This window comes from Vipera ursinii, assembly GCF_947247035.1.
Source record: "Vipera ursinii genome assembly, chromosome: 1".
In the NCBI taxonomy this organism is placed as follows: Eukaryota; Metazoa; Chordata; class Lepidosauria; order Squamata; family Viperidae; genus Vipera; species Vipera ursinii.
In genome coordinates, this window is record NC_139512.1 from 222,025,349 (window position 1) to 222,051,889 (window position 26,541).

The window sequence follows — 26,541 nt, forward strand, 5'->3', positions numbered from 1 at the left end:
TAATACTCCAAATAATTCGTTCTCTCACTTTTAAGTGAGAAATCAAATTGCTGCCTCCTCAGCAAAAACGATTCTCAATAAATATGGTGCCCATAATGGATGAGTTTACAAACATAAAGACATAGAGTGATTAACACAGACTTTTAAAACTTTATGCAATTTAAAAGCTTGGAGTTGAATGGTATATTTCTTTCTATAGAAGACTTTCCTTTAATGTATAGAATAAAGCTCAGGGAAAGACTTAAGCAAAATTTAAAAAAAAAATGCAATTTCTCAGCTGGTGTGTGAATTTAACTGAACAAAGGAATTCAGTTGCCAGTTTAGCAAGACCAATAATTTTCTCAAACTCAAATGTTTACTCAGTTGCTCAGAGCATTTCATCTTTTCCTCCCTGGTGAATGGTAAACACAAAGCATTTAGGAAATGTTGCTGATCAAAGAAGAATATAGCTTTAAACAGTTTGCATGTTCAGTAGTGATAAAAGTGAAAAAGGTGAGATCATCTTTTTTTCTTCTTTTCTTTCTTTTTTTTCCCTGACTCCTGCAGTGCTGGGCTTGTAAAGCATGTTTCAAGAACAGCTTTGAATAGCAGGAATTCCAGAGTGAAGCTTTCACATCTTTAGTACACTGCTAGTGGTGTGGTGATGGTGATGAATTATGGTGGTTGTGACTATTCTTTAAATCAATATGTACAGGTTCTATTTCTGATGTCCTTGGCTTTCATGTAAGCATTGAACATGATTTCAAGATTGGTTTTTGTTTTCGAAATGTAGTATAATTTTGCATAAAGTCATCATGTAATGGTGATATGAATTCAAAGCATTTTTTCCATGTTGCACACAAGCTGGTCGCTGACTAATTTCATCAAATATGCTGAAAACAAACAAAAACGCAAAATAATTTAGTACAACCTCCTTGACACAGTGCCTTCCAGATATGTTGGGACTGTAACTCTCAGAATTCCAAACCATCACGCTCAATTCTGGGATTAAGGGTGGTTAGGGTTTCAGCATAGCTGGAGGACATTTGTTGCAAAAAGGCTGGTTTACATAGGCATCCCCTTCGAATCATGATGATATCAAACTACTGAAATGTGCATTGTGACATCACAATGCAAATTCTACTCTTTTGTACTGGCAACACAATGTTGCATGCAAGTATATAAAGGGTGGAGCGTGTGTTGTAATGTTACAACCCATTTTGTTCCTTCCCTTCCCTTTAAAAACCTCTCCCCCAACGGATGACTTTCTGGTTTAGCACTTAAAGCTTTTATTTTGGGTAAATTATATTTGTGAGCCAGCTCAGTGTAGGATTAAGGCATTGGGCTAAAACTGGGAGACTATGAGTTCTAGTCTTGCCTGAGGAATTAAGCTACCTGGGTGACTTTTGGTCAGGCCTGACTCTAAGTAAAAGAAGGGCAAACCACTTTTTCTGGGGGAAAAATGCTAAAAAAACTGTAGACTTGTTCAGGCAACTACAAGCGATCAAGATTGACTCAAAGGCATCCCCTACTCCCACCCCTTCAAAATTATTCTTCCTTCATGAGTCAGACCACACATGTTGTGAGCTATGCACTCTCTTGCAATCTTGAATCCTGAAAATTTGAGATCCAGCAAAATGGACAATAGAATTAGCCTCTCCCATCACCCAAATGCAACCACTGCCCACTATTTTTTTGACCACGGAGAATTACCATCCTGTTTGCATAATAAGCCAACTTCCTGGCTCTGATGTGCACAACATACCCACATTTTTTCAAAACTTTCTTGCCCACCTTCTTTATTCCTCCTGGTTCTCCCTTTTTTGCTCCATCCCCGTTAAGTAAAGGCAGCAGAAAATCATCGTTCTGATAGCCATGGGATTCCAACTGCCACTGAACTTTTAAAAAGCAATAGTTCTGCATACTAAGCCTGTGGTAGGCCTCAGAACCAGTGTCTTTCCTGCCCACTTCTGGCTGCCCTGAGATGAATCAGCTTACATGTTATGCTATATTGACTCCAGATACTGGATGCCTATTTTGTGTACATAAATCAGTTCATTCTTGCGTATATATTTCTTAAAATGGCTCCAACTGGCCACTGTGCTCCTCAGTACTTTTGCTCACTGCTTGTGTATGCAGTCTTTTGCTTAACTGTCACACCAGAGACGCATTAACCGTTAGGTTTCCTTCCCTTCATAACCCTGAATGTTTTAACATCATCCTGCGTTAATAAAGACACTGCAAGCCCTCTTTCCCTTCCCAGGCTTGATTGGCGCTACCTATCCCATGTCTGTTTTCAGAAATGCTGATCATTAATGAATCTTGCTTTGTACTAAAATAGCTTCCTATAAACTTGGACTTGAAATCTTTTTCTTCTTGTTGTTGTTTCCACACTCCGCTGTTTCCTTTCCTTCTTCTTCTTGTCAAGTTCTTGCCATGCATGAAAACGTTCTTAAGTGTCCTACACCAGGCTGCACAGGCCGGGGCCACGTAAATAGCAACAGGAATTCTCATCGCAGGTAAGATCCAGCTCCCCTGAACAGGCAGATTTAATGTTTCAGCACCTTTTGTGGTCCTTGCGGGGTGGTGAACATCAAAATGTTTGGGGGCTTATCTTGAAAGGTCGAGATCAATAGCTGTCTGATGTTTGATTGGGCAATGGTAACTTCAAGACATGGTTAATTAATTCAGGATTAAGCCAAATTTCAAAACTGATTGCATGCAATTGGACTTTCTAAGTTCCTTCAGGATGTTATCCATAACTACCCCGTAGAAGTCAGAATCTAGCCACACTTTGGCACAGTATAATCCTAATCTGTGATTAAGCCTCAATATTGTACTTCAGTATTTCACAGGCATTTTGGTTTTTCTACAAAATGATGTTGCTGCAACAAATGTTCTTTGTTTTTTTAATAGCTTATTAGAAATATTGAAATCATGACTCCACTTTTCTGCGAATGTTGATCTCTTTGCTTCTGAAATCTTGTTTGGTTCTTGTTCCTTTTTTTGCCCGCCTGTGAATTGCATACTAATCAATGATGTCTGCTTATTTCAAAAAAAAAAATTATGCTGATTGATTATACCCATAATAGGCAAAGACCTTTTGGATATAAGATTTTGACACTAGTGGCTGGCAAAAAAGGAGCCTTTTTTATTGCCTGACTGAAATCTGAAACAGAGAATATAATTGAAGAAAGTAAAAGACGGCATACGTAATTAGAAGTAGAAAGAGTCCTTTTCCATTTTGGTACCTTGTCAATCACAGTTTGTATGGATTTCCAAAGAAAAATGCTTATAAATAAGAAATTAATAAAGCAAGTGGTATAAAACATTTTTTTATAGACTGACAGATCCTACACTTCAATGAGGAAACACTTAGGTAGTCTTTAGGTAATTCCGTTCAGTTAGTATGAAATCCTAAAACATTAACTTTTTTGAAAAGGTGTATTTACCAAATACAAAACTGGTTGCAAAGGGAAAGCAATAAGCTGACTTTGTAATAATGCCGCTTGGGGTGTGTGTGAAAGCCCTAATAAGCAGGCATATACATAGAATGAAGGCTACTGCTAAGCTTGTAAGCCGCCCTGAGTCTTCGGAGAAGGGCGGAATATAAATGGAATTTTAAAAAAAATAAAAAAAAATAAAAGCTATATAGGGCCACAAAAAAATGTTAACCCTGTTGAATGATTATGGATATGATGACATCATGGGTTGTCAGACTATTTTAGCTAGAGGTACCTAGCAAACAATTTAAGCTGTAAATTCATCAGGCCATCACAGATGAAATTATTATGTACACTCAAGGAAATAAAAATTCTCACCAGCAGCAAGGAGATGGTATCAGACAAGAGTCAGTGTTTCAAGAAGGCTGCATGGCTAGGAGCTAGACCAGAGATATGTTCAGATGAGCTGAAATGGAGCCCTATTCCACCGTTACCACTCCACATATCAGCCTGATTCATTTGTATCAGTCTACCTCTGATAGACTTGGCTACGCCAGATTCTTCTTGGTGTACCCATGTTTTCTCCACTTTTCTACTTTATAGCAGTAGCTTTCCCCTTCACTGTGAGATGTGATTTTGATTCACGCTCTGAATCAACTGAGCTTGGATCTGGTACAATGACGCCTGATGCTTTTTCTGCTCTTTTTTGGCCTGACTTTTCATATTCGGTTTCCTTAATGCCTTATTATAGTCCTGTATGTCGGCAGTTTGGCGGGTCGAATCCCAAGTGCCGTGTAGCAGAGTGAGCGCCTGTTACTCATCCCAGCTTCTGCCAACCTAGCAGTTCGAAAGCACGTAAAAATGCAAGTAGAAAAATAGGGACCACTGCGGTGGGAAGGTAACAGCGTTCCGTGCGCCTTTGGCGTCTAGTCATGCCGGCCACATGACTACGGAGACGTCCTCGGACAAGCGCTGGCTCTTCGGCTTTGAAACGGAGATGAGCACCAACCCCTAGAGTCGGAAACGACTAGCATGCATGTGCGGGGGAACCTTTACCTTTACCTTTATGTCATCTGAGGATGAGGCCTCAGGCAGGGTCATGATCTCAGAAAAATCTCTCAGGATTTAAAATGATGTCCTTTTCAGAAGTTTTGAATTCTGTATTCGATCCCGAATACAGTATTCTTAAAAGTCTCTATTTCAGGTGATTATTGTCTTTGAAGAGATTAAGACATGCTGGTTGGTATTATTTTTGTTTATTTGCCTTTTGTCCCGGTGCTTACAAAGAACTGCATTAGGAATGAATGATACCTGATGATCACAAAGTTTTTGCTAATAAAGAAGGAAGGATTCAGAGGATCATAGAAGGATGTTGATGAGCTAATGCTGTCCACACACTGCACTTTTTGGACTTCTGGGCTATGTTTAGGCAATATTCTCTACTGTGTTGTACAGTAGTTTCCCTAAAACTCTTTGGATTTATGATCCTGAATAGACACCAGGAGTTGATTTAATTCCATTTGACTCTGAGAACATTTTTGATAGTTATGTGTTGGTGTTCTAGTTTAACTATCTAATTTTTTCTTTATATTTTATTTCATTTTCTATCTGCAATGTCCTTATGGATTGATGCCCGGATTCTCCCAATAGAATTTTCCTCAATTTCAACAGCAAGTGAATTTTTATGTCCTTCTTTTGCTACACTTTTTTCCTAAATTCTAATCAGCACAAGATTATTTAAAGCTCCATCCTAACTAATTTTATGGAAAGTAAACATTGCTGAATTCAGTGTTGCTCACTTTCAAGTAAGCAAGGATTACAGCCATATTCTTTTCTGATTTTTTAAATAGCAACAATAGCAGCAGCAGTAGACAATACAGTTGGCAGATAAGTATGAAATTCTGCCAACAGTATTGCATATTTAAGTCTATATTCGGTTTGCCTGGCAGCAATGTCCTCCAAACAACACCAAACTAAAGCATAATTTGTGGTTCATCAAGTTGAATGCAACTCACCAGCTTCTTGGTGGCTAATCATCAGCTCATTAAGCTTTGTTTTTGTAAAAACAGTGGGAGGGCAGAAACAATGATAATTAAGCACCTGGACTGTCACAATATGTAGTTGGGAGATTCTATCTGGCTTCGTAGGTCGAAAGATCAGTAGAATTAGTCACTTATAGTGGAACAGGAGTTAATCTTTTATGGCAACCCTGTGATTTTAAAAGCAAATTTTGCATTCTAGAGGATGAATGCTGGGCATCAAGACATAGTTCCTTCCCCCCCCCCCCACCCATTCAGCCAGCTTCTCCTTTATGTTTACAAAAAAAAAAGCTCTGTGAAGCTATTCTGGATGGGACAATTACATTTTCTTTCTGTAATTGCAGCCTCTCCGGATGTCCTATTGCTGCAGCAGAGAAACTGGCTAAAGCTCAAGAGAAGCATCAGAGCTGTGATGCATCCAAATCAAACCAGGCATCAGATCGTGTCTTGAGGTATACAGAGTTGTTCTAACACTTAATAGTGTATTCAAGATTAACTGAATAAGAAGTTAATCTTAGCACTAAAAAATATGTCACCCTTGAACCAGTGCTTAGAATTAGGGCTTCTGGATCCTGTTTTCAGCCTTTAAATGCCTACCAATATACCCTGGGGGAGGGTGGGTAATGTTTCTCTCTCTCTCTCTCTCTTTTTGGCAAATATCAATAAAGCTGAAAAGCTCATTTTTGTCTTAGGCATTGTTTGGTGTAAAGCTGCCTGCTGGAGTTCTGAATCTATGAACAGTGTGAAAAAAGTTGATATCTTTGGGAAATAAACTAATATTTACCGGTAAGTCTTGTTTTTTCCAGCAGGCGTTTACTAGTAAATATCAGTTTAAATGAAAACCAGAAGCCCTACTTTCAATATTTAGCTTGCAAATTTAAAATTATAATTCAAAAATGTATCATTAGTTAGACTTAAAAATTTTATAAGAAGACTGGCTGGCTTTATAACTTTATAAGAAGTTTTGGCTGGCTTAGTATCTCCCCCCCCCCAAAAAAAAAAGGAACAGGAAGAACAAGAAGAAGAAAAAGAAGAAAAAGAAAAAGAAGAAAAAGAAGAATGCTGATGTACCTGTTTACGTAGTTTATATTTTTATTGCTGCCAATCATTCCTGAACCATCTCATTCCTCATGAGTATAGGCTGTAGAGTTCATCCAATGCAGAACCTTAGTCCTTTGCTTAATGCAGGCAAGAAAGGTATGATTCTTGAGGAATTTGAAAGTCAGACATTAAAAAGATATTCATTCCTAAGGTTTACTTGCATAGAAAGTGGAAAGCTTCTGCTATCATATTTATTAGTCAGAAGGGGAAATAATACATTTTTTTAAGCTAAAGCAGCAAAATTTTTCTGATTTTCCCATACCCTTCTTCCCAAAGGTTTACATTTGAAGGAAGTAATTGTTTATAGGAATTAGAAATTACAGGATGTCCAAACTGGAAGTTATAGATTTAGATTTCATTCATATACCTCATAGTGATATTTCTAATGTTATTGGATCTTAAGAAAGTATGCTATTCAAGAACTCTTCGTATACAACGTGTTCTTTTGAGTCAGATTTGAAAACTCAGCCATTTACTTGGGATGGACTCCTTTAATGAGCTAATCAGCTCTTTCCACCCAAATAGCAGTATATTGCCCTCTATAGAAGAATGTAGTGGACTATCTCTTCATATCATGATATTAAAAACGATCTGTGGAAAATGTTATTTAGAGCTACTTTGGTATGTCTTCAGATATCATGTGTAATAAGAACTCTTATTTTCAAAAATACATTCAGAATAAATATCCAGACATATTTTGTATCTAATATTTTAGATTTATGTTACTTACCAATACTAACCTTACCCTGTAACTGCAGAAATTTATAATTTTTACAGTTTTCAAGTCTCCCCATTTTTCATAATTGGAAAATTTGAGAATCAGAGTATGAGTAACATACCAAATTGTGTGGATACTTCAAACCAAGGATTTTCAAATTTCATAAATATTTTATGGCACATTTTGCAATATTGTATAGAGATAGAAGTAAAATTAGATGTATGCATCCTATAATTTTTAGTGTGGTTTTTCCCATGCTATTTGCCTGAGAAAAAATTAAGATTATTTTTCAAAAGAGTGACGTGCTTTTGCTTATGCTCAAGAACATTGGATAGTTTTAAATTTTTAGGTGAAGGATTTGTTCCATGTATTTTTTTCCATTTTCAAAAACAATTTTGCATAGTTTTTCAAGAAATGTATTTATTTTCCAGCCTTTTTGCTGCCCCCCAAAAAGCTAGTATAAATTTAATATTGTGCTAAAACCCAATGTGAGGCTGGCCCCAACCCTCGTCAGGACCTAAAGACACGACCAGTGGGGTAACAGCGCAATGGAGGTGGTTGATTGAGTAATAACAGATCCCACCACTTCCCCCATGCCATTCCCGCCCTCCCCATATGTCCTGGGTTGTACAGTTTGAATTTAACATTTTATGTTTTTATTAAATGTAACTATAAGCCGCCCTGAGTTCCTCCGTGGTATGATGGGTGGCCAATAAAGGTATAAATAAATAAATACATAAATAAATAAATACATAAATAAATAAATAAATAAATAAATAAATAAATTTCTTTAATGAGAAGTCAGATGGAAAGGATACTTGTTAAAAGCAGCATCTGAATGCAGATGCCTCAAATCAATGTTCTGACAGTTTTTCTTTTGCCTTTAAGATTGTCATGCCTCTCAGGTCATGATAAGTGATCTGAGTTACATAATCATCTCAGATATGACTTCTCCACTGCTTTTATCTTGTACAGATGTTTAAGGTGAATATTTTTGAAATTTACCCTGTACTATCTATGTTTTTACTAAGCACAATTTGTTGCTCTTTCTCTGCCTTTTTGAATTCAAGCAGAGCAACTCACAAGCAATCCATAGGCTTAAGTCCTGCATCTTCTGGTATAAAGAGAATTGAAAACTATCCTAGCAACTATAGTGCTTTATTTTCACATTGTCTTATAAAGGAAACTTGTCTTCCTTTTGATATCAGCAACTGCTACAAGATTGACTGTCTTTGATGGATTACTTACCATTTCCAATGCAGACAGAGGTTCCTGAGGAAATCCCATTTTACATTATGAGTAGAATAGGCTGCATTAAAACATGCGATTTTTGTTTTTATTTTAAAGAAATTATGAAATGTGCAATCTAGAATAAAAACAGAATTTGTTGCAGTGAAAGAGTAGCTTTGATTTATTTCTGTTCATATTAATTGACAGTTTCACCAGAGCATGGCAATAAATCTATCTTTAGAAATACAGAGATGAAGAGGTTAAGATAAATTATTTATTTTAACTACAGTTGCAAAAGAAAATTTTATAACAACAAATGTCAGCTACTGTAGAATGCAGGAATCTTGTCTGTATGTATATGCCAGCATCAGGGTTTTAGTCTATACCCTTATATAGCAACTGACTTTTTTGCTGCTTATTTTTTAAATCTTGGATTTTGTTGACACTTGTGGGTTGTTATTGTCTTAGGCTTGTTATTTCTGGCCTTGCCAGTTTCAGATCTCATGCTTATAAATGTACTGACCCAAGCAGTTTTGATTCATTTTTATGTCTCAAAACATGAAAATCAAAAGGTAGAAGTAATTATTGTATTTTATTTATACATAAATATTTAATTATATACTGAGAGCAATTATTTTTTCCTTGAGAGCACAATCTGAATTTATCAATCTGAAAATGTATATATATATATATATATATATATATATATATATATATATATATATATATATATATATATATATATATATGTATGTATGTATGTATGTATGTATATGTATATGTATGTATGTATATGTATATGTATGTATGTATATGTATATGTATATGTATACATACATACATGCATACATACATACTAATTTTGGGTTACCCTCAGAGAATGTTCAGATGTCACACATTTACAACCCACAGTCTCATATACTTATGAAGCAAGGAGGTAAACATGTTTGATGTTCTTCATCTTTTATCATAAAATGTAAAAAAGAAACAAGAATTATGGAGCTATCATTGATATCTGCAAAAAAAGGGACAAAAATAGCTGAAATTGTCAAAGTCACAATGTCCTTAAAAAAACCCTCATAGTCATATGCCAGTGTAGAACTGTTCTAATCTAAATGGTTCCTGGAAAAGTCAGAAAAAGTAGGTATGAGATGTATAAGTCTCCCAGCAACTTGGGTTCTGAACCGAACTGGGAGAGTTTCAAGATCAGCAATAGAAGGAAGGTTTAGCATCGTTTAATCACTGAGCATTGGGGAGTCAGTGAATAAACTTGCTATGAAATCATATATTTCCCATGCCAAGAATCTACTATTCTAGATTAAGATACCATTCTGGAGTTTGTAGTATACCGAGATAATTGCTAAAATGTATGCTGTTTCCCATACAAGAGCAGAATATACATTTTTAAAAAAATATATTACCTAAGTTTAAAAATACTGTTTAAAGAGGACTTTTTCCTATTTCTATATTGTTAAATCACATGTTGTGATTGCAGTTTTGTTTGCTCCCAGTTTTTGTTCAACAGAGCGATGTCCAAAAGTATAAAACATTGCTGCCATCTGAAAACAATAGATAGAAAAGTTTTATTGTGTTTATGAATTGTGGGCTATGCTTTTAATAAGACATTTTTTTTCTTTTTTCTTTCTCACTTTCTAGGCCCATGTGCTTTGTTAAGCAGTTGGAAATTCCTCAGTATGGCTACAGAAACAATGTTCCTACTACAACGCCCCGCTCCAATTTGGCCAAGGAACTAGAGAAATACTCTAAGACCACCTTTGAATATAACAGTTATGACAACCATGCATATGGAAAGAGAGCCATAGCACCCAAAGTACAATCCAGAGATGTATCCCCCAAAGGATATGATGGTATGAGATGCGTATTCCTAATGCATTACAAAATAAATATAGTTGAGAAACTGTTATTGAAACTCCCGAGGTCGCTGGTTTAATTTCCCATATTACAGTTTCCTACAGGTTTGGAAGCAGACAGGGAGATACGCGCCTCCTTTATTTTCCTTCCCTTGAATGAGTGGCAGTGTGCTCATATATTGCTGAATTTATTTTATTAAGATTTTGATAGCAGTTGTAAAATACATTACATCACCTGACTCTAAAGTTATCTGCTACTTTTCTTCTTCTTCCTTTGAATATTTATCCACATATCTATATTTACAGTATGTGTTATTGTGCAAGATAAATAACTCCACAGGATGTGAAGAACATAAATCTGTACACACTTCAAATTGACTCTTTCCCTTATTTTTTTGTAGTGAAGAAGATATTATAAACTACAGAAATACCCATGAGCTACCTTTGAACCCCTATATTTTGGGGTTTACTACCGTGATGACCTTCCATGATCTGTTTATTTACTCATGGTTAACATAAAACTGAAAAACAAAATGGTGGTACAAGTTCTGCTTGTCTATGCCTTCCCCTCCATCCTGTTTTTTCCATCTGGGTATCCTTTACAGCTAGATTATTCTTTCTCAACTAGATAATCATATTAATCTTTTGCAGAAAATTCCCAAATCCAACTTACTGGAGCTATGTCCATTTGATTATGTGCCAGTCTGTGTCAATTCTTAGCAACCACATACTAGTAGTCCCTCACTTACGACTATAATTGAGCTTGCCATTTTGATCGTTAAGTCATGATGGTCATAAAATGAGTCACCATGTGACTATTCCTGACTTTATGACTTTTTGCGGCAGTTAATAAATGACTATTATGATCATTAAATGAATCCATTGTGTGCTATGGAGAAACTGCTTTCTGGCAAAAAATATTGTAAATTGTGGTCACGTGAGTTCATGACATCACCATTGCACACTGTTATTTTGAAGCAATCTCACTTTGCTGTGGATGCCTAAAGAAGTGATCTAGAGAGTGCATTTTAGTGAAGGTTGACTCAACTATAAATTTATATGTACTGCGAATAGCTTCCTGCAATATTTATTGCTTTTTGTTATATATGCAGATTCTATAATATACTAATTTGTCTTTGAGACAAGAAGTTTCATTAAAAGGATTAGTCATTCTAATGCATGTTTAATTAATCAGAATGAAATGGAGAATGAGTGGCAAAAAGTCAGGGGACAGAAGCAAAGGAAAACAGCTTTGAAAGGGTTGCCGTTATGGGGAAAATTAGAAGGAAGGGCCACATTGTTGGTTTTGTGCAAGCTCTTTTAATGGGATTGGTCAGTAACCAGCATTTAAGTGTCTGTCCTTTCCTTGCTTCTAACCAACCAGGTATTTGTGTAATGATGTCAGAAGTTACTAACAGATTTCTTTGTTGTCCTTCTGTATAGCTAGACTATACACATAATTGTAAGATGACTGAAAGGCCATAGGAGGGAAAATTCTGCTGTCAAATAAAATGTACTTATTTCTTTGCCTGTCTGTAGCATTTTAACCCCTTCATTGCAAGATATTACTAGTAATGGTGTTTAAAGCCCTACATGGCAGGGGTCCGGAGTACCTCAGGGAACACCTTCTGCCGGCATCAATTTCCCTCCGCCCTGTGCGTTCCCACAGAGAGGGCCTCCTCAGGGTGCCACCGGTCAGAGAATGTCGATTGGTGGCCCCCAGGGGGAGATCCTTCTCTGTGGGCGCCCTGGAACTATGGAATCAGTTACCGGTTGAGCTCTGGACGGCGCCCGATCTTCGCTCCTTTTGCCACGATCTAAAAACATACCTGTTCGAACAAGCCGGCCTGGCCTGATGGGGGATTGGTGGGGTTTTAATTGTATTTTATTGGGGTTTTACTATGTATTAATTGTTTTTTAGTGGGCATGTATTTAATTATTTTTTAACTTTTGTAATTCTGTGTTTTTTATTCTTGCCCTGTTCACCGCCCTGAGTCCTTCGGGAGAAGGGCGGTATAGAAATATTAATAAATTAAATTAAATTAAATTAAATTAAATTAAAATTAAATTAAATATTCCAGAGTGCAAAAAAATGAAGTAAACCCAAGTCCTCAGAGTCATTTTTCCCCCCAACTTGATCTCATCTGTATGTCACAATAGAATACTTGGTTGATTATTATTTTGCTTTTTTGACATTGCATCTGGGTCTCCTGTGCCAAGAAGATGCACAGAGACATTATAAAAGCTTCGTGGAAGAGTGCAGCTCCTTTAGAGTACAGCAGATTGCATCACGTCTTCACGGCTGTCCATAGAGCCCTTTGGAGTCATTCTTGCCCTCTTTCCTTTCCCCAGCTAAACGTTACTGTAAGACTTCGAGCCCAACCAGCAGCACAACAAGCAGCTATGCGCCTAGCAGCAGCAGCAACATGAGCTGTGGAGGCGGCAGCAGCGCCAGCAGCACCTGCAGCAAGAGCAGCTTTGACTATACCCACGACATGGAAGCAGCACACATGGCTGCTACAGCTATCTTGAATCTTTCCACTCGCTGCAGAGAAATGCCTCAAAACCTCTCCACAAAACCTCAGGATCTTTGTTCTAGGGTAAAACATTTGCTTATCTGTGTATATATATATATATATCTGTGTGTCCGTACTACATCGCCCGCAAAATGCTTTTTTTTTTTTGACAGCCTATTTCTATACAAAGTAGAGTCCAAGCATGCATTCCTGTAAACAAATTGAAAGATACTATATACGTCTCCCGCATCTGAAGTAAAAAATTAATAGCATGTTTTCTCCTACTTTCGCACCATTCAGAGAAACTAGACAAGAATGTCTACTTTCACCATTGCTTTTTCATATGTGTGTGGATCCTTTGGCTATTGGACAATATAGAGATTTACAGAGCAGTATATAGTTCAGTTGAACAAACATTACTTTTATTTGCACACAACATTCTTTTGTTTATCTCTAACCCTCATATTACTATTCCAGTATTGATGTAAATGATAGCTATCTTTAGCAAAACAGTATATTCTATTAACTGGTCCAAATCAGAACTGATACCAATTGGTAAAAATTTGGTTCCTTATCCATTTAAAGGATATCAGTTCCATATTTGTACTGAATGCATTAAATATTTAGGTATTTGTATACTAAAATGTATAACTCAATAGTATGTAATATAAATCAAATAGAGAAAGAAATTTCTTAATATAAATCAAATAGAGAGAGAGGTTTCTTCAGGAAATAGGAATGATTAAACCTCACCCTTTGGGAAAAGGTGAACACTCTCAAAATGAATATTATTCCCAGATTAATTTATATTGTGGGACAAATTCTAGTATATACATCCGAAAATAAATTTAGAAAATAAATTTTGTTTAGAAAATTTTTAAGAGTCTCTTTGATTCTGAGACAGCCTTAATAAAAAATGCAATTACCAATCAATGAAGGAGAATTTGTTTTTCTGAATCTGGAGCTATGGTTACCTATTGTCAAGTATTAAATATCAGAACTCAACATTTGCTATTAATTTTCCAATTTGAGTGATTTGGAACACATTAATTGGCTGGATGAATAGCATTAGGATTCAAGTATATTAAAACTCTACTATCTCAGAAACAATTGTTAATTAATTAGAATATGTTTAATAAAATAATATTCAACACCCTCCCCTTGACTTTATGGAGAAACCCAACTTTAAATATAGGAGAAAAAAGATGATGATTTGGTAAAATTGGATAGAAGCAGAAATATTAATTTTAGATTAGCCGACTGATGATAAATTTTTAACATACATTGTGCTAAAAGATAAATATCAACTATCAGATGTAATCTAATGACAATATTTACAGGTACAATATTTGTTAACAATATTGTATAGACCAACAGTGTTCTTAGTTTCTGAGACACTGGAGGCACTAGAATGTGTGTGTGTGTGTGTGTGTACATGTTTACCCAAGGATCAATCATTTTTAGTGCATTAACATAGGAAACTTTGATTAATTCAAGAGTTTCTGATTATGCTGATTTCCCCCCCCAATGAGCAGACTAAAAGTATACTAAAAAGAACCATAAATGTGCCCCGAAACATCTGTAATAAACATCAGCCAGTTTAACATATGGACTTCATTTTGTATGTTATTTGTAAGATTTATGGATACCTGGATCTTAGCCAAGAATGCTAAATTTAAACAGAAATATTCCAGGTTAATTGTCTTCAGTATGTTATAGAGACATAGATGAAGGTTAAGATTTCACCTAAAAGTGTTTGGAATCATTTTAGAATTGCTAATGTGTTTAGTAGATGAAAATTAGAATAGGCAGCCTTAAAAGAAGTGTCTTTTTAAACAACAACAACAACAACAACAACAACAACCTTTTATTCATTAAACATGAACCTCAGTCAACTGAACATTCAAATTGACTGGCGCTGATGGTTGACACGGGTTGCTGCCAGCGTCCTAGGTATCAACCAGGTACCTCCTTAAAATGTAAGATGTTCCAAGTAGCACAGGTTTTTGTAGCATTGCTGGAGGAAGCCGCAGTTGTTGCTGCTGTTGTTGTTATTGTTATTGTTGTTATTAATCTCTAAAAAAAGGCAAGCTTATGATAAAACAGAAGACATATTTTCCATATTTTCTGTTAGCCTTGCAAAGGATCCTCTCTCTCATTTATGACCTTCCCTAAGCTGGCAAGTAATCTTGTGGCTTGCATGGGTCATAAAAAGAGGTCTCAGCAGACCTTCCCTATTACTAGTTGGAGTGGGAAAGGGTGTCTTTTCATACAGCAAATAAAATCAGCAAAGGCTGATGGGCTCACAAGTCTTGTTTGTACGCTGAGATCAAACCATAAAAATTTGCTCCAACTTGATCCTCTGAAAGAACAATTTTGTTAAAATTTGGATTGAATAAATTTCAACTTTATACTGGTTTTATCACCAAAGTATTAATTTTACCTTGCAAGCTTTGCAGCCATGGCTTATAGGCTTTCCCTTGCTCTATCTAACAGGGCTATTTTAGCTTAATCTACTTTAAAAATTACAGCACTCTCTTAATAAGCACTTGGCAGAAGGAATTAATTGCAAAAACAAGAAGAAAAGAAAAAGGATTTTTTAAAATCAAGATTATGTAAGAAATTTATTGGGATTGAAAAAGAAAGCACATTTTAAGGGTATTTCACTGAAACTCTGCTTCCCTCATGCAGCCACTAGAGGGCTGTGCAAACAAGCTGTTGGAAGGCAAACCAGGGTTCTGTCCTATAATTGTAGGCCTAAAAAACATCCTCTACTCTTTCAAAAACGAAGAAAGGTGTTTTTAAATTTTTAATTTATCTTTCCTGCTTCCTAAAGGGAAAGTATGTGCATTATATATAACTGTGGAAGGAAATATGAGAATCTATTTGAGTCAAATAGAGGATCTTTTACTGTTCAGTTGTTTCCCCCCCCCCCCCCCGTTCATTTTATTAGCCTTTAAAAAGAGAGTTGGGTTTTGTTTGTTTTCTGATGCTAGTAGCATTAACCCTATTTAGGAACAAAACGAGATTAGATTAGTTTAAAAGAAAGAGGGGGGCCCCCTTTTTAAAATCAACATGATATTTGGGAGGCAGTTAATGCCACCTTCAATCCTCATGAAGGAATAACCCAGTTGAATTGATTAGGAAAGGTGTTCTGGTAGAATAAATGATGTATGGTTCATTTATTTTTATTTTAATTATTTATTATATTTTTTCCCTACCTTTATTATTTCTACAAATAAGGCGGAGAACATACCTAATCTTCCTTTCTCCTCCTATTTTCCATATAATAACTGGGTTGCGCTGAGAGAGAGAGAGAGAGCAATTGGCCCAAAGGCGGGACTAGAACTCACCTTCTCCTGGTTTCTAGGCCAGGCCTTTCGCCACTACACCAAATGGCTCTCATTTAGGTGGCAAGACTGGGAAGAGATTTGAAAGGTGTAATAAGGGAAAGAAGTGGAAATTCTTCCCTTTTAGGCTTGAAACAAGATTTCTGGGATAGGGTTTCTTTCTTGGGTTGCTATATGTCCTTTGGCTTTAATACCCATCTCTTAACATTCTGGGAGTTATCACCTGGGAAGGAAGCTTTATTTATTTATTTATTTATTTATTTATTTATTTATTTATTTATTTATTTATTTATTTATTTATTTATTTATTTTTGCTCACTAGAAAAGGGCAAAGTGAGAGGGAAAGGCACTGATGGTGGAGGAAGATGAAACGTGAACTTCAGTCAAATCTACTTTTACCTTTCTCGCCTGTTTAATTTTTTTTATTATTAGTTTATCAGAATATAAAAGACAAAGAAAATGAAATTAAGGGGAAATTAAGGGGGGGAGGGGGAAAAGGAGAAGGTGTGCGGTAGAAGGGGAAGAAGGAAAAAAAAGGCGCTGACTTCTGACTCTTCTTTAGCACAGTAGAAGATAGTAACGTTACAACTTTTTATTTTTACACCATAATATAGACTAGCCGTTTCTACAGCAACAAACCTATCTAATCGGGGGGAAAACAAGGTTCATTTTTTTTTCCACAAGCACAAAATTCAAAAGTGGTTTCCAAATGGAAACTAAAACAGATACGGTAGGTTCTTTTCTTTGAAAAAAGCAATCAGTTTAACCATCTCTCTTTTCTTTTTTCTTGCGGTGGTAAATAATATATATTTCTGTTTGCACTACTTAATATTTATAACTATCATCATTTATATTAAAAAAAAACCCCTTTTTACATCCATTTTAAAAATCTAAACTTTTCTTTAAAAATATTTAGCAAAAGGGAAGAGCAGAAGGAAAATGCCTTCTTTTTCCTCTGCCCTTCCTCAGTTGCTGTGAGGAACGAAAGGACCAGGGATTTTTTTTCCCTCATGCCAAAAGGACTCCCCAGACAACTTTGTGCAGTACACATCTCCATTTCTGTGCCTCTTACTGCTCAGTTTGGTGCCATTTGCCTCAAAGACTTGGCAAAGTTTCTTCTTCTTTCCTCATGCCATAATTTTGACTTGAGAGGGGTGTTTGCTGTTCTTTCTGACCTTTAAAATTGATACATTTCAGTGACTTTTTCTCAGTGCTTGCTTTAAGAAGGTGCTCCAAGTCAATCCAGAATGATATAGATGTTGTATTTTAATTGGGCATTGGTTTAATTTTCTTTTAATTTTTGTATAGCTATTTATACATGCCCTGTGAACCGCCCTGAGTCCCTAGGGAGAAGGGCGGTATAGAAATCAAATAAATGAAATGAAATGAAATGTTAATACAAAAAACTGAGCAAATCAAAATGGTGAAATTAGTCCCAGTGAAATATTTTTCAAAGATTTCTTTTAGAATGTTTTAACGTTGCCAAGGAATGAAACTGTTTGTGGGCACAGTAATTCATTTTACTGAAGAAACCTTGATAGTAGTGAGCTGAATTGTCTTCTTTGGTGTATATGTTGTGTATGTGTGTACATGTGTGTGGTTTTTATCCAGAATCCTGATATGGAGGTGGATGAAAATGGGACATTAGACTTGAGTTTAAACAAGCAACGACAGCGAGATGGCTGCTGCACCATTTTGACACCACTGGAACCAATGTCACCACAACAACAGGCTGTGATGAATAACAGGTGTTACCAGCTAAATGAGAGCGACTGCTGGGATTTACCTGTGGACTACACAAAAATGAAGCCTGACACGATAGATGAAGATGATTCCAAGGAAATTAATGTAGGTCTATTTCATCAAATTCCCCAGCATTGCTTTCAAGCTATTAGATTTCTAAAGACTGACCTGGTGAAATGCATTATTAACAATAGCTTGGGCAAAGATACTTTACTGTATATCATTTTTTTAAAATATTGATTGAAGCATTTCATTATGTATTTATAATAGGAATGTGGCTGATCAGGGTATAATTTACTTAAATCTTTTTCAGAGTTGGCATTTTCATTTATCTAGGAATGTCACAATTCATTGGTAGCCTATTGAATTCAAGGATTTGATTCTTGTTTATGGAAGAATTATTTAGTTGGTGAAACAGAAGGCATGCCTCATGCACATGTTTTCTCTACTCTTATATTGAGGAAATCTATTATCTATTCATTCTAAGGTAATATATGAACAAAGCAAGGAACAAATAGAGTTACATTAACTCTTGCTGCTGCAATAACTACAATACTCAATATTGTACAATAACTACAAAACTCAAATATAGTAGTAAAGACAGAAAAATTGCCTTGTTAAGTGCTATAGTTTACCGGTACACTATCAGGAAGTAAAGAATTGAGACATGGTTGTTTCCTCCTATTACTATAGTAGGGAACAGGTAACTAGTTTGCTCATGCCTTTGGTCTCAAGATGCTGATATTAATGCCAAATCTATTTGCTTCAAGACCACCTTCATCAGTATTTGCTGTTGGATGAGGCAGCAGACTAAAATTTTACAGGTAGTTCTTGACTTACAACAATTCATTTATTGATCATTCAAAGTTACAGTAGTGCAGAAAAAAGTAAATTAGGACCGTTTTTCATACTTGCAACCATTGCAGCATCCCTGTGTCGCATGATCAAAAATTGGCCACTTGGCAACTGGCTCATATTTATGACAGTTGCAATGTCCCAAGGTCAGGTGATCACCTTTTGTGACCTTCTGACAAGCAAAGTCAATGGGGAAGTCAGATTCACTTAACAACCATGTTAATAACTGCAGTGATTCACTTAACAACTATAGCAAGAAATGTCATAACATGGGGGCAAAACCCACGTAACTGTCATGCTTAGCAAGCAACAGAACTTTTGGTCTCAATTGTGGTCTTAAGTCAAGAATTACCTATCCTAAAACTTGCCTGAGTAAAGGTGTTATGGTCATCCTCTCAGAAATCTGCCCAGGTGGGTTTCAGCTATTCAGCAACTTAGATGCCAATGACAGGGAAGGGAGTTGATGCTGATTATAAGAGACAGAGACTCCATTCTTTTGACAGTAGGACGTGAGTGCTTTTATGGTTGGTTTGGCTATAGAAATATTCTGTTGGTGTACCAACTATCAAGCTTGTGTAGTTGGTCTTCTGGAGGATGGCAGAGAACTCTCACCTTTGATGTCTAGGAGACTTTAATTTTCCTCCATGCAGGAAGACTTGAGTTTGGTCTGGTGGTTAAGGCATCAGGCTAGAAAATGGGAGATTGTGAGTTCTAGTCCCACCTTAACTGTGAAAGTCAGCTGGCAACCTTGTGCCAGTTACTCTCTCTCAGCTCAACACAGAAGCTTCCAAAATAACAGCATTGTTCTATATTGTGCACAATATTTTAAGAGTTTTGTTAATGACATGATGCTTTTTAACAAGAGGCATGAATTTGGAGCAGCACCTGCCTTAATTAAATATGTACTGAATGAAATAACCATGAATGTTGGTTTATGCAGACCACTTCCTTTCAATACCATATAGGATGCTATCTGCATTGTAAACATTTCAGAGTTGTTACTTGTGGACTTTTTCTCTCCAGAGGAATAAAAAGGAAGGTCCTTGACTTCATTGGAAATTTTAGCCGTAAGCACAATAGCATTCCAATTAAATATGGTTTGTTTCTTACCCTTCATTGCAGCCAGAAGATTTAGATCCTTTCCAAGAGGCATTAGAAGAAAGAAGGTATCCTGGGGAAGTCACAATCCCAAGTCCTAAACCCAAATATCCTCAGTGCAAAGAGACTAAAAAGGATTTAATAACGTAAGCATAATGTGAGGTGAAATTATTTTTTACTCCTTTTTAATCTTATCTTTCTTTTGTTGTCTTATCTGAATAAACAAGTACATATATGCCTTGCAGTATGAGCATGCCGCATTTGCAGCATATAAATGTTTCAGACTGTCAATTAAGTTTAAGTGATGAAGCTGCTTGTCCCTAATGATGCTATATTGTACTGAGACGCCATTTCATTAAATTTTGTTCATTTTGCAGCTTTTCTGATAGGATGCTTAAATCCCCCTTGCAGACATTGCAGCTAAACTGGAAACAATGAAACTTTTAAAAGTTTTTTTAAACATACTTACTATTTTGGCTGTTTTTTTGTTTTTGTTTGGTGGCAGATGTCCAACACCAGGGTGTGATGGGAGTGGTCATGTGACTGGTAATTACGCCTCACATAGAAGGTGTGACTTCATTTTTTTCATGGTGGATTCTGTCTTTTCAATTTATTGTTTTCAGCTTACCTCAACAATGCTGTCAAAGTAAAAATGTTGAACTATGTGTTAACCCTTTGAGTAATAAATGTTGATCTTAAGAGCATGCTAATTTGTGTGTTGTATAAACGTTTTGTTTCTTTTAAAACAACTACAATTTTGAAATTCTTAACTTTTTAAAATAGTTAACCCATGGATCACTAATACTTTTTATAGCTATTATCTTGTCTTTTTAACAAAAATTCTACACATTTTATAGTTAAACATATTCAGAGGGTTAACTTATATTACAGAATGTAATATTCCAGCACTTGCCCGCCCCATCGCTTTTCTGCATTATAATTTTTTAATTTAATTTTTAAACGTTGTGTTTGTTTGGAAAATCTTGGCTTAAAAGAATATCAACTTACTTGACTGTCCTGACCTGTTTTACAGTCTGTCTGGCTGCCCGCTGGCTGATAAAAGTATTCGAAGTATGCTGGCCACAAGCTCACAGGAACTCAAGTAAGATATGATGAAAGCCATCCATTTAAAAAAATATTAGTATTTAAAAACAGAAGTTTCTAGTTAAGGACACAGTTAAGCAGCAAATCACAGCAAAGATAAGATAGGGTATTTTGCAATTTTTCGAATGAAGTGATAAACTACAAACCTAGGATTCAAGAGTTTATGAGTACCACTTTGTTGAACCAAACCAACTGAGAATTTCTTAAGCTTGTAATGAATCATCAACACAGATAACAGTAGCTGCTCCATTATAGGACTTTCAAGTGAAATGAAGAAAGGTAACCAAAGAAATCTTCAACTGTGACAAACTTTGAATCACAGCATGATTTTTTCCAGTTGTTAATTGTTACAGTTACAGAATGACATTTGAAATTATAATAGCATGCTATAATGCTAATTTGTTTAGAAATTTCCATTGTAAATGTCTAAAACTAGGTATAAAAAATCTGGATCTTTGAATGAAGTTCAGGTTTTACAATAAATTTAAAAAAGACATTAAAAACTGAGCAATGAAATAATTGAAGGGTTTTGTTGCCTTAGGGTTTTGTTGCCTAAGGTACAATGGAAATATCTCTTTATGATCCAAAAATAAAATTCAGAATCCTCTATAGTTTGTAGGAAGAACTGGTTTGACAGAAACATTGCTGTTTCTCATACTGAGATTGTGTCTTGAATTGTGCTGCCTTAAGCAGATATCAAATATGGCTCTATGACTTGGGAAAGATGAGGACATCAAAAATGACATTGTTGCAAACACTAAAACGAAACAGGATTAAATAGTATCAATACAATACAGTATTAGAAAGAATTAAAGAGATTGTGCAATAAATATAAAAAGTACCGTTGATAGGTACCAGGCATTGGTAAAGAAAAAAAGAAGAAAATTCTACAAAAGAAATAGTTAGATTCCAAAAACTGTAATCTCAGTTCAGGCAATCCACTAAAGGGTTTGGCATGTTTTGTTTAATCTTGACTCCATAGCTCGGGTACAAACTGACTTGGTTGGCAAATTAAAATGCCCAGGGAAACAAGGGCCGCTGCTGCTGCAGTTCAAAAAAGTTGGCCAAGATTGTGTGAGGTATCAAGGTAGCGTAAGGTAGTCTGTTTACATTCTGATTCATCTTGCCAGAATGAGCTACCAGGCTCTCTAGTAAATAAGAATGAGAAATAAAACTGACTCCCTTTGCTTCCTGAACTCAGCAATTTAACTTCTCTGAAGTTTGAGGGATTCTTTGGAGCATATGGCAATCCACAGAGGGGAGGTTCAGTTGCAGTGCTTGCTTATGAAATTGAATGCAGCATTTTAGGTAACTCGGTTCCTTCAAAATTAACTCTTTTGCTAGCAAATATTGCCCTTTATTAACAAACAAAAATAAAATAAGGTTTGCTTGATTTTAAGCAAAGCAGTTCAGAAGCACCATTAGTTTAATGCCGGAAATACTGCGTTTTGTTTTTATTTCTATTGTAAATTCACAAATTGTGAAATTGGGGCAAGGTGATCTACACTGGCTTGCATAGCACTGAGCCTCTGTATCAATCATCCCACACATCAACAGCAAATTGACCTCCTGTTCCCATGTGGAGTCAAATGATTTGTTCTTGCTGCGTCCTGAGCCACTTCCTTCATTTCTCTTACCTTATTTTTACTTCTTTGTGGCTTTTTTAGAATTCTCATATTGCAATTTCCTACCTCAGAAAACCAACATAGAAGGAAATATAGATAGCCATAGTGTCAGGTCTCTACCTACAAAATCCCCATTTATCTTTCTTGCTGCCATTTGCAAATATTACTTGTATATGCAAGCTAAACACAAAGGCAGATACTGGTTCTTTCATACTCATAAATCACCAAGTTGCTTAGCCAGGTGAATCAGCAGGATTATGATATTTCATATCAGAATAGTCACTACAATCAAGAATATTAAGCAGAAAGGAATACAAGGATAGAATGCAACGGTCTACCAAAAACTTTATTTGCATTTGTTGTAACAATATAAATAAGCAGGAGAGAAATTTCTAATGAAGATTTTACAGTTAATTACTTCAACAGCATATTCTAATCTAGAGAATCTTGTGGATAAAATCATATAGTAAGTGAGAATATTTTGGTATCCCCTGGACCGTGCTTTATACTTATGATGAAAAATGTAGAAATGTGAAATAACTTCAATATGGCTCCTATTTATAATAGATTTGGGTTGTTTACTTCCAGCAGATTCACCGTAAGATGAATGACAGTTCATTTTTGAAAATGATGGTTACTCCAGAAAAGCTTTAAAAATGGAAAGCTTAGCATTGGTTCTTTTGCATGGAACATCCATCAGTTTGCCAGAAACATTGAGAGGTTTTAGGTTTATAGATATCTGACATTCAAAGCAAGCCATTTTTGGCAGCACTAGTTGAAACAGAAACAAGAATATTATTTAATCCTTTCTAAAATTCTCCTGTTTGTCCCCCACATAGCACTTGCCTGCTAGGCATAATAGCAAAATAACTTTCTGCCTATTTTTGCTTCCTACAACTAACTCTGACTTTTCTTTCTTTAACATACAAAGGTGATACAGTCCTATTAATTTATAAAACCTGGGTGGAAGTAATTGAGCTTTTTTTTAAAAAAAAATAGAACTTACCATAAGAACAATGTGGAGAATATTGTTTTTCTATTTCCAAGTGAACATATGGATTTTTTTTCCTTTTTGCTCTTTCCTTCTCCTCCCCAATAAAGGCAAGTTATTTAAGGCATTATCTAAGTCCTAAGGTTTTTGCCAGTAGAGTGATTGCTTTCCAAGACCCTTAGATAAAACAAATCTGTGAGGATCCAGGAAGTCTTCTCTGTTATGGTGCCTGCTCTCTGGGATGAGATTCTCATGTTTGTGTTCACAAACATGAAAATTTTGGAAGTTTTAAGACCAATTTTGATGTGTTCCCAAGTATATAAGTTCTTGACTGCTTTACTTGATAGTTTTAATCTCGCTTCAGTTATTTGCAGTTAAGCTTGCTGTCTCTGAAAGTGCATTACTGCCATCAAGATTAAATTTCAGTATCTGAACCTGATATATAGATTCAAAAGCACACAATAGTTTTTATATTTTATGTAGCTCGTGAGTTATAAAGTATGTAGGATTTAGGATGAAAAAAATCACCATCTTGCCAAGATGTTTTGCAAAACAATATTTTTGTTTGATTCCTGAATAAATTTATAGATACTAGAAAATGTATTATATAGCATACTGTAATATGGTTGCAATCAATTTAGAATGATAAAGTTGGTGATATTCAATCACTCTTGGCTTTATTGAGCTCTCTCAACCTTCTATAGACCAGAGGTCCCCAAACTCTTCAGCTTATCAACCTCTTCATGGTTACATATTGTTCCTCTACCCACAAGAAAAATATTATTTGAAAATAATTTAATAAGTACTATTTTAACTAATAATACTACAAATAAACAATAAAATAATAATAGATACCTTGTCCAATCCTATCAATCTTTGACCTCTTTGAAAACCATACCATAGACTAAATAGTGCACCCATTCTCAGCCAGGATCGTAGAAATGTTACTAAACATCCACATCCATGGATATGGAATAGTGATTTAATGTTGGAGAAAAAGAAAAAAAATGACATGAAATATATCCTGCGACTAATTGATTGAGTTTTCCTTATTGTAGTGTTTTGTTATAGGGCTGATATTTTTCTCATGCAGGGGAAGTGGATTAGCTTGACTTCAGTTTTTAATTAAAATGGAGGAAGAACACTATATCCTTAATTTATACTGGGTTATGTAATAAAAAGAAATCTCATTGAGATCAGTGGGAACTATTAAAAAAAATGGATATAGGAATGTAGCTGAAGGTAATTTGCAATTTTCTTTAAATGTGTGTGAAATAATCAAATTTATTTATTTATTTATTTATTTAATTAAATTTTTATACCGCCCTTCTCCCAAGGGACTCAGGGCGGTGTACAGGGCATATAATAAAAATACAAAACTACAAAAGTTAAAATAGAATTAAATTAATGCCCACGATAAAACAATAAAATATAGCAATATTTAAAACCCAAATTAATTCCCCATCAGGCCAGGCCAGCTTGTTCAAATAGGTGGGTCTTTAACCCGCGCCGGAAGGAGCGGAGATCCGGTGCCATCCGGAGCTCCACCGGCAGCTGATTCCACAAAGCCGGGGCGCCCACAGAGAAGGCCCTCCCCCTGGGGGCCACCAGCCGACATTCTCTGACCGGAGGCACCCTGAGGAGGCCCTCTCTGTGGGAACGCACTGGGCGGAGGGGAGTTGACGCCGGCAGCAGGTGATCCCCGAGGTATTCCGGACCCATGCCATGTAAGGACTTAAAAACCATCACTAAGACCTTGAACCTCACCCGGAAGACAACTGGTAGCCAATGCAGCTCACGGAGCAAAGGTGTAACATGGGAGTACCGGGAAACTCCCAAGACAACTCTCGCGGCCGCATTCTGTACCAGTTGGAGCCTCCGAGTGGTCTTCAAGGGAAGCCCCATGTAGAGAGCATTACAGTAGTCAAGGCGAGAGGTCACGAGCGCATGAGTGACCGTACACAGGGCATCCCGGTCCAGATAGGGCCGCAACTGGCGCACCAGGCGAACCTGGGCGAAAGCCCCCCTAGTCACAGCTGCTACATGTTCTTCCAAGGTAAGTCGTGAGTCTAGGAGGACTCCCAAGTTGCGAGCCCTATCCACGGGGGGTAACAACTCACCCCCCATAGAAAGAGATGGAACATTTTGAATGTCCCGGGATGCCGGAATGTACAGCCACTCAGTCTTGTCAGGGTTGAGTTGAAGTCTGTTCCTCCCCATCCAGACCCGAACCGCCTCCAGGCAACGGGACATCACAGCGAGGGCATCACTGGGGTGGTTTGGGGTCGAAAAGAAAAGTTGGGTATCATCAGCATATTGATGATACCCAACTCCAAAACCACGAATGATCTCACCCAGCGGTTTCATATAGATGTTGAACAGGAGAGGCGAGAGAACCGACCCCTGAGGAACTCCACAAACGAGAGACCTAGGGGCCGATCTCTGCCCCCCTGCCAACACCGACTGCGAGCGTCCCAGGAGATAGGAGGAGAACCACCGAAGGACCGTGCCTCCCACTCCCAATCCCCTGAGACGCCGCAGCAAGATACCATGGTCGATGGTATCGAAAGCCGCTGAGAGGTCTAATAGGACTAGGACAGAGGAACATCCCCTATCCCGAGCCCTCCAGAGATCATTCACCAGCGCGACCAATGCCGTCTCTGTGCTGTACCCGGGCCTGAAACCCGATTGGTACGGATCCAGATAATCCGCTTCATCCAGGGCCAAAGGGAGCTGATGCGCCACCACACTCTCAACAACCTTCGCAAGAAAGCGAAGGTTGGAGACTGGACGAAAGTTGTTCAACACAGCTGGGTCCAAGGCAGGCTTCTTGAGGAGGGGTCTCACCACCGCCTCCTTCAAGACGGAGGGGAAGTTA

General features: G+C 36.7%; 1 protein-coding gene across 2 annotated transcripts in view; it reads left to right on the forward strand.

The window, feature by feature from the left end:
• The window catches only part of MYT1L (myelin transcription factor 1 like), a gene marked incomplete at both ends in the record, with an annotated part of 134,876 nt that overhangs the window by 78,156 nt on the left and 30,179 nt on the right, over positions 1-26,541 (forward strand). For both annotated transcript variants that reach the window (XM_083353646.1, XM_083353647.1), the window contains 7 exons: positions 2,408-2,498; positions 5,806-5,913; positions 10,167-10,378; positions 12,734-12,981; positions 17,859-18,095; positions 19,968-20,089; positions 20,977-21,045. In XM_083353646.1, coding sequence (XP_083209772.1) covers positions 2,408-2,498; positions 5,806-5,913; positions 10,167-10,378; positions 12,734-12,981; positions 17,859-18,095; positions 19,968-20,089; positions 20,977-21,045 — 1,087 coding nt within the window. The remainder of the gene's footprint in view (positions 1-2,407; positions 2,499-5,805; positions 5,914-10,166; positions 10,379-12,733; positions 12,982-17,858; positions 18,096-19,967; positions 20,090-20,976; positions 21,046-26,541) is intronic.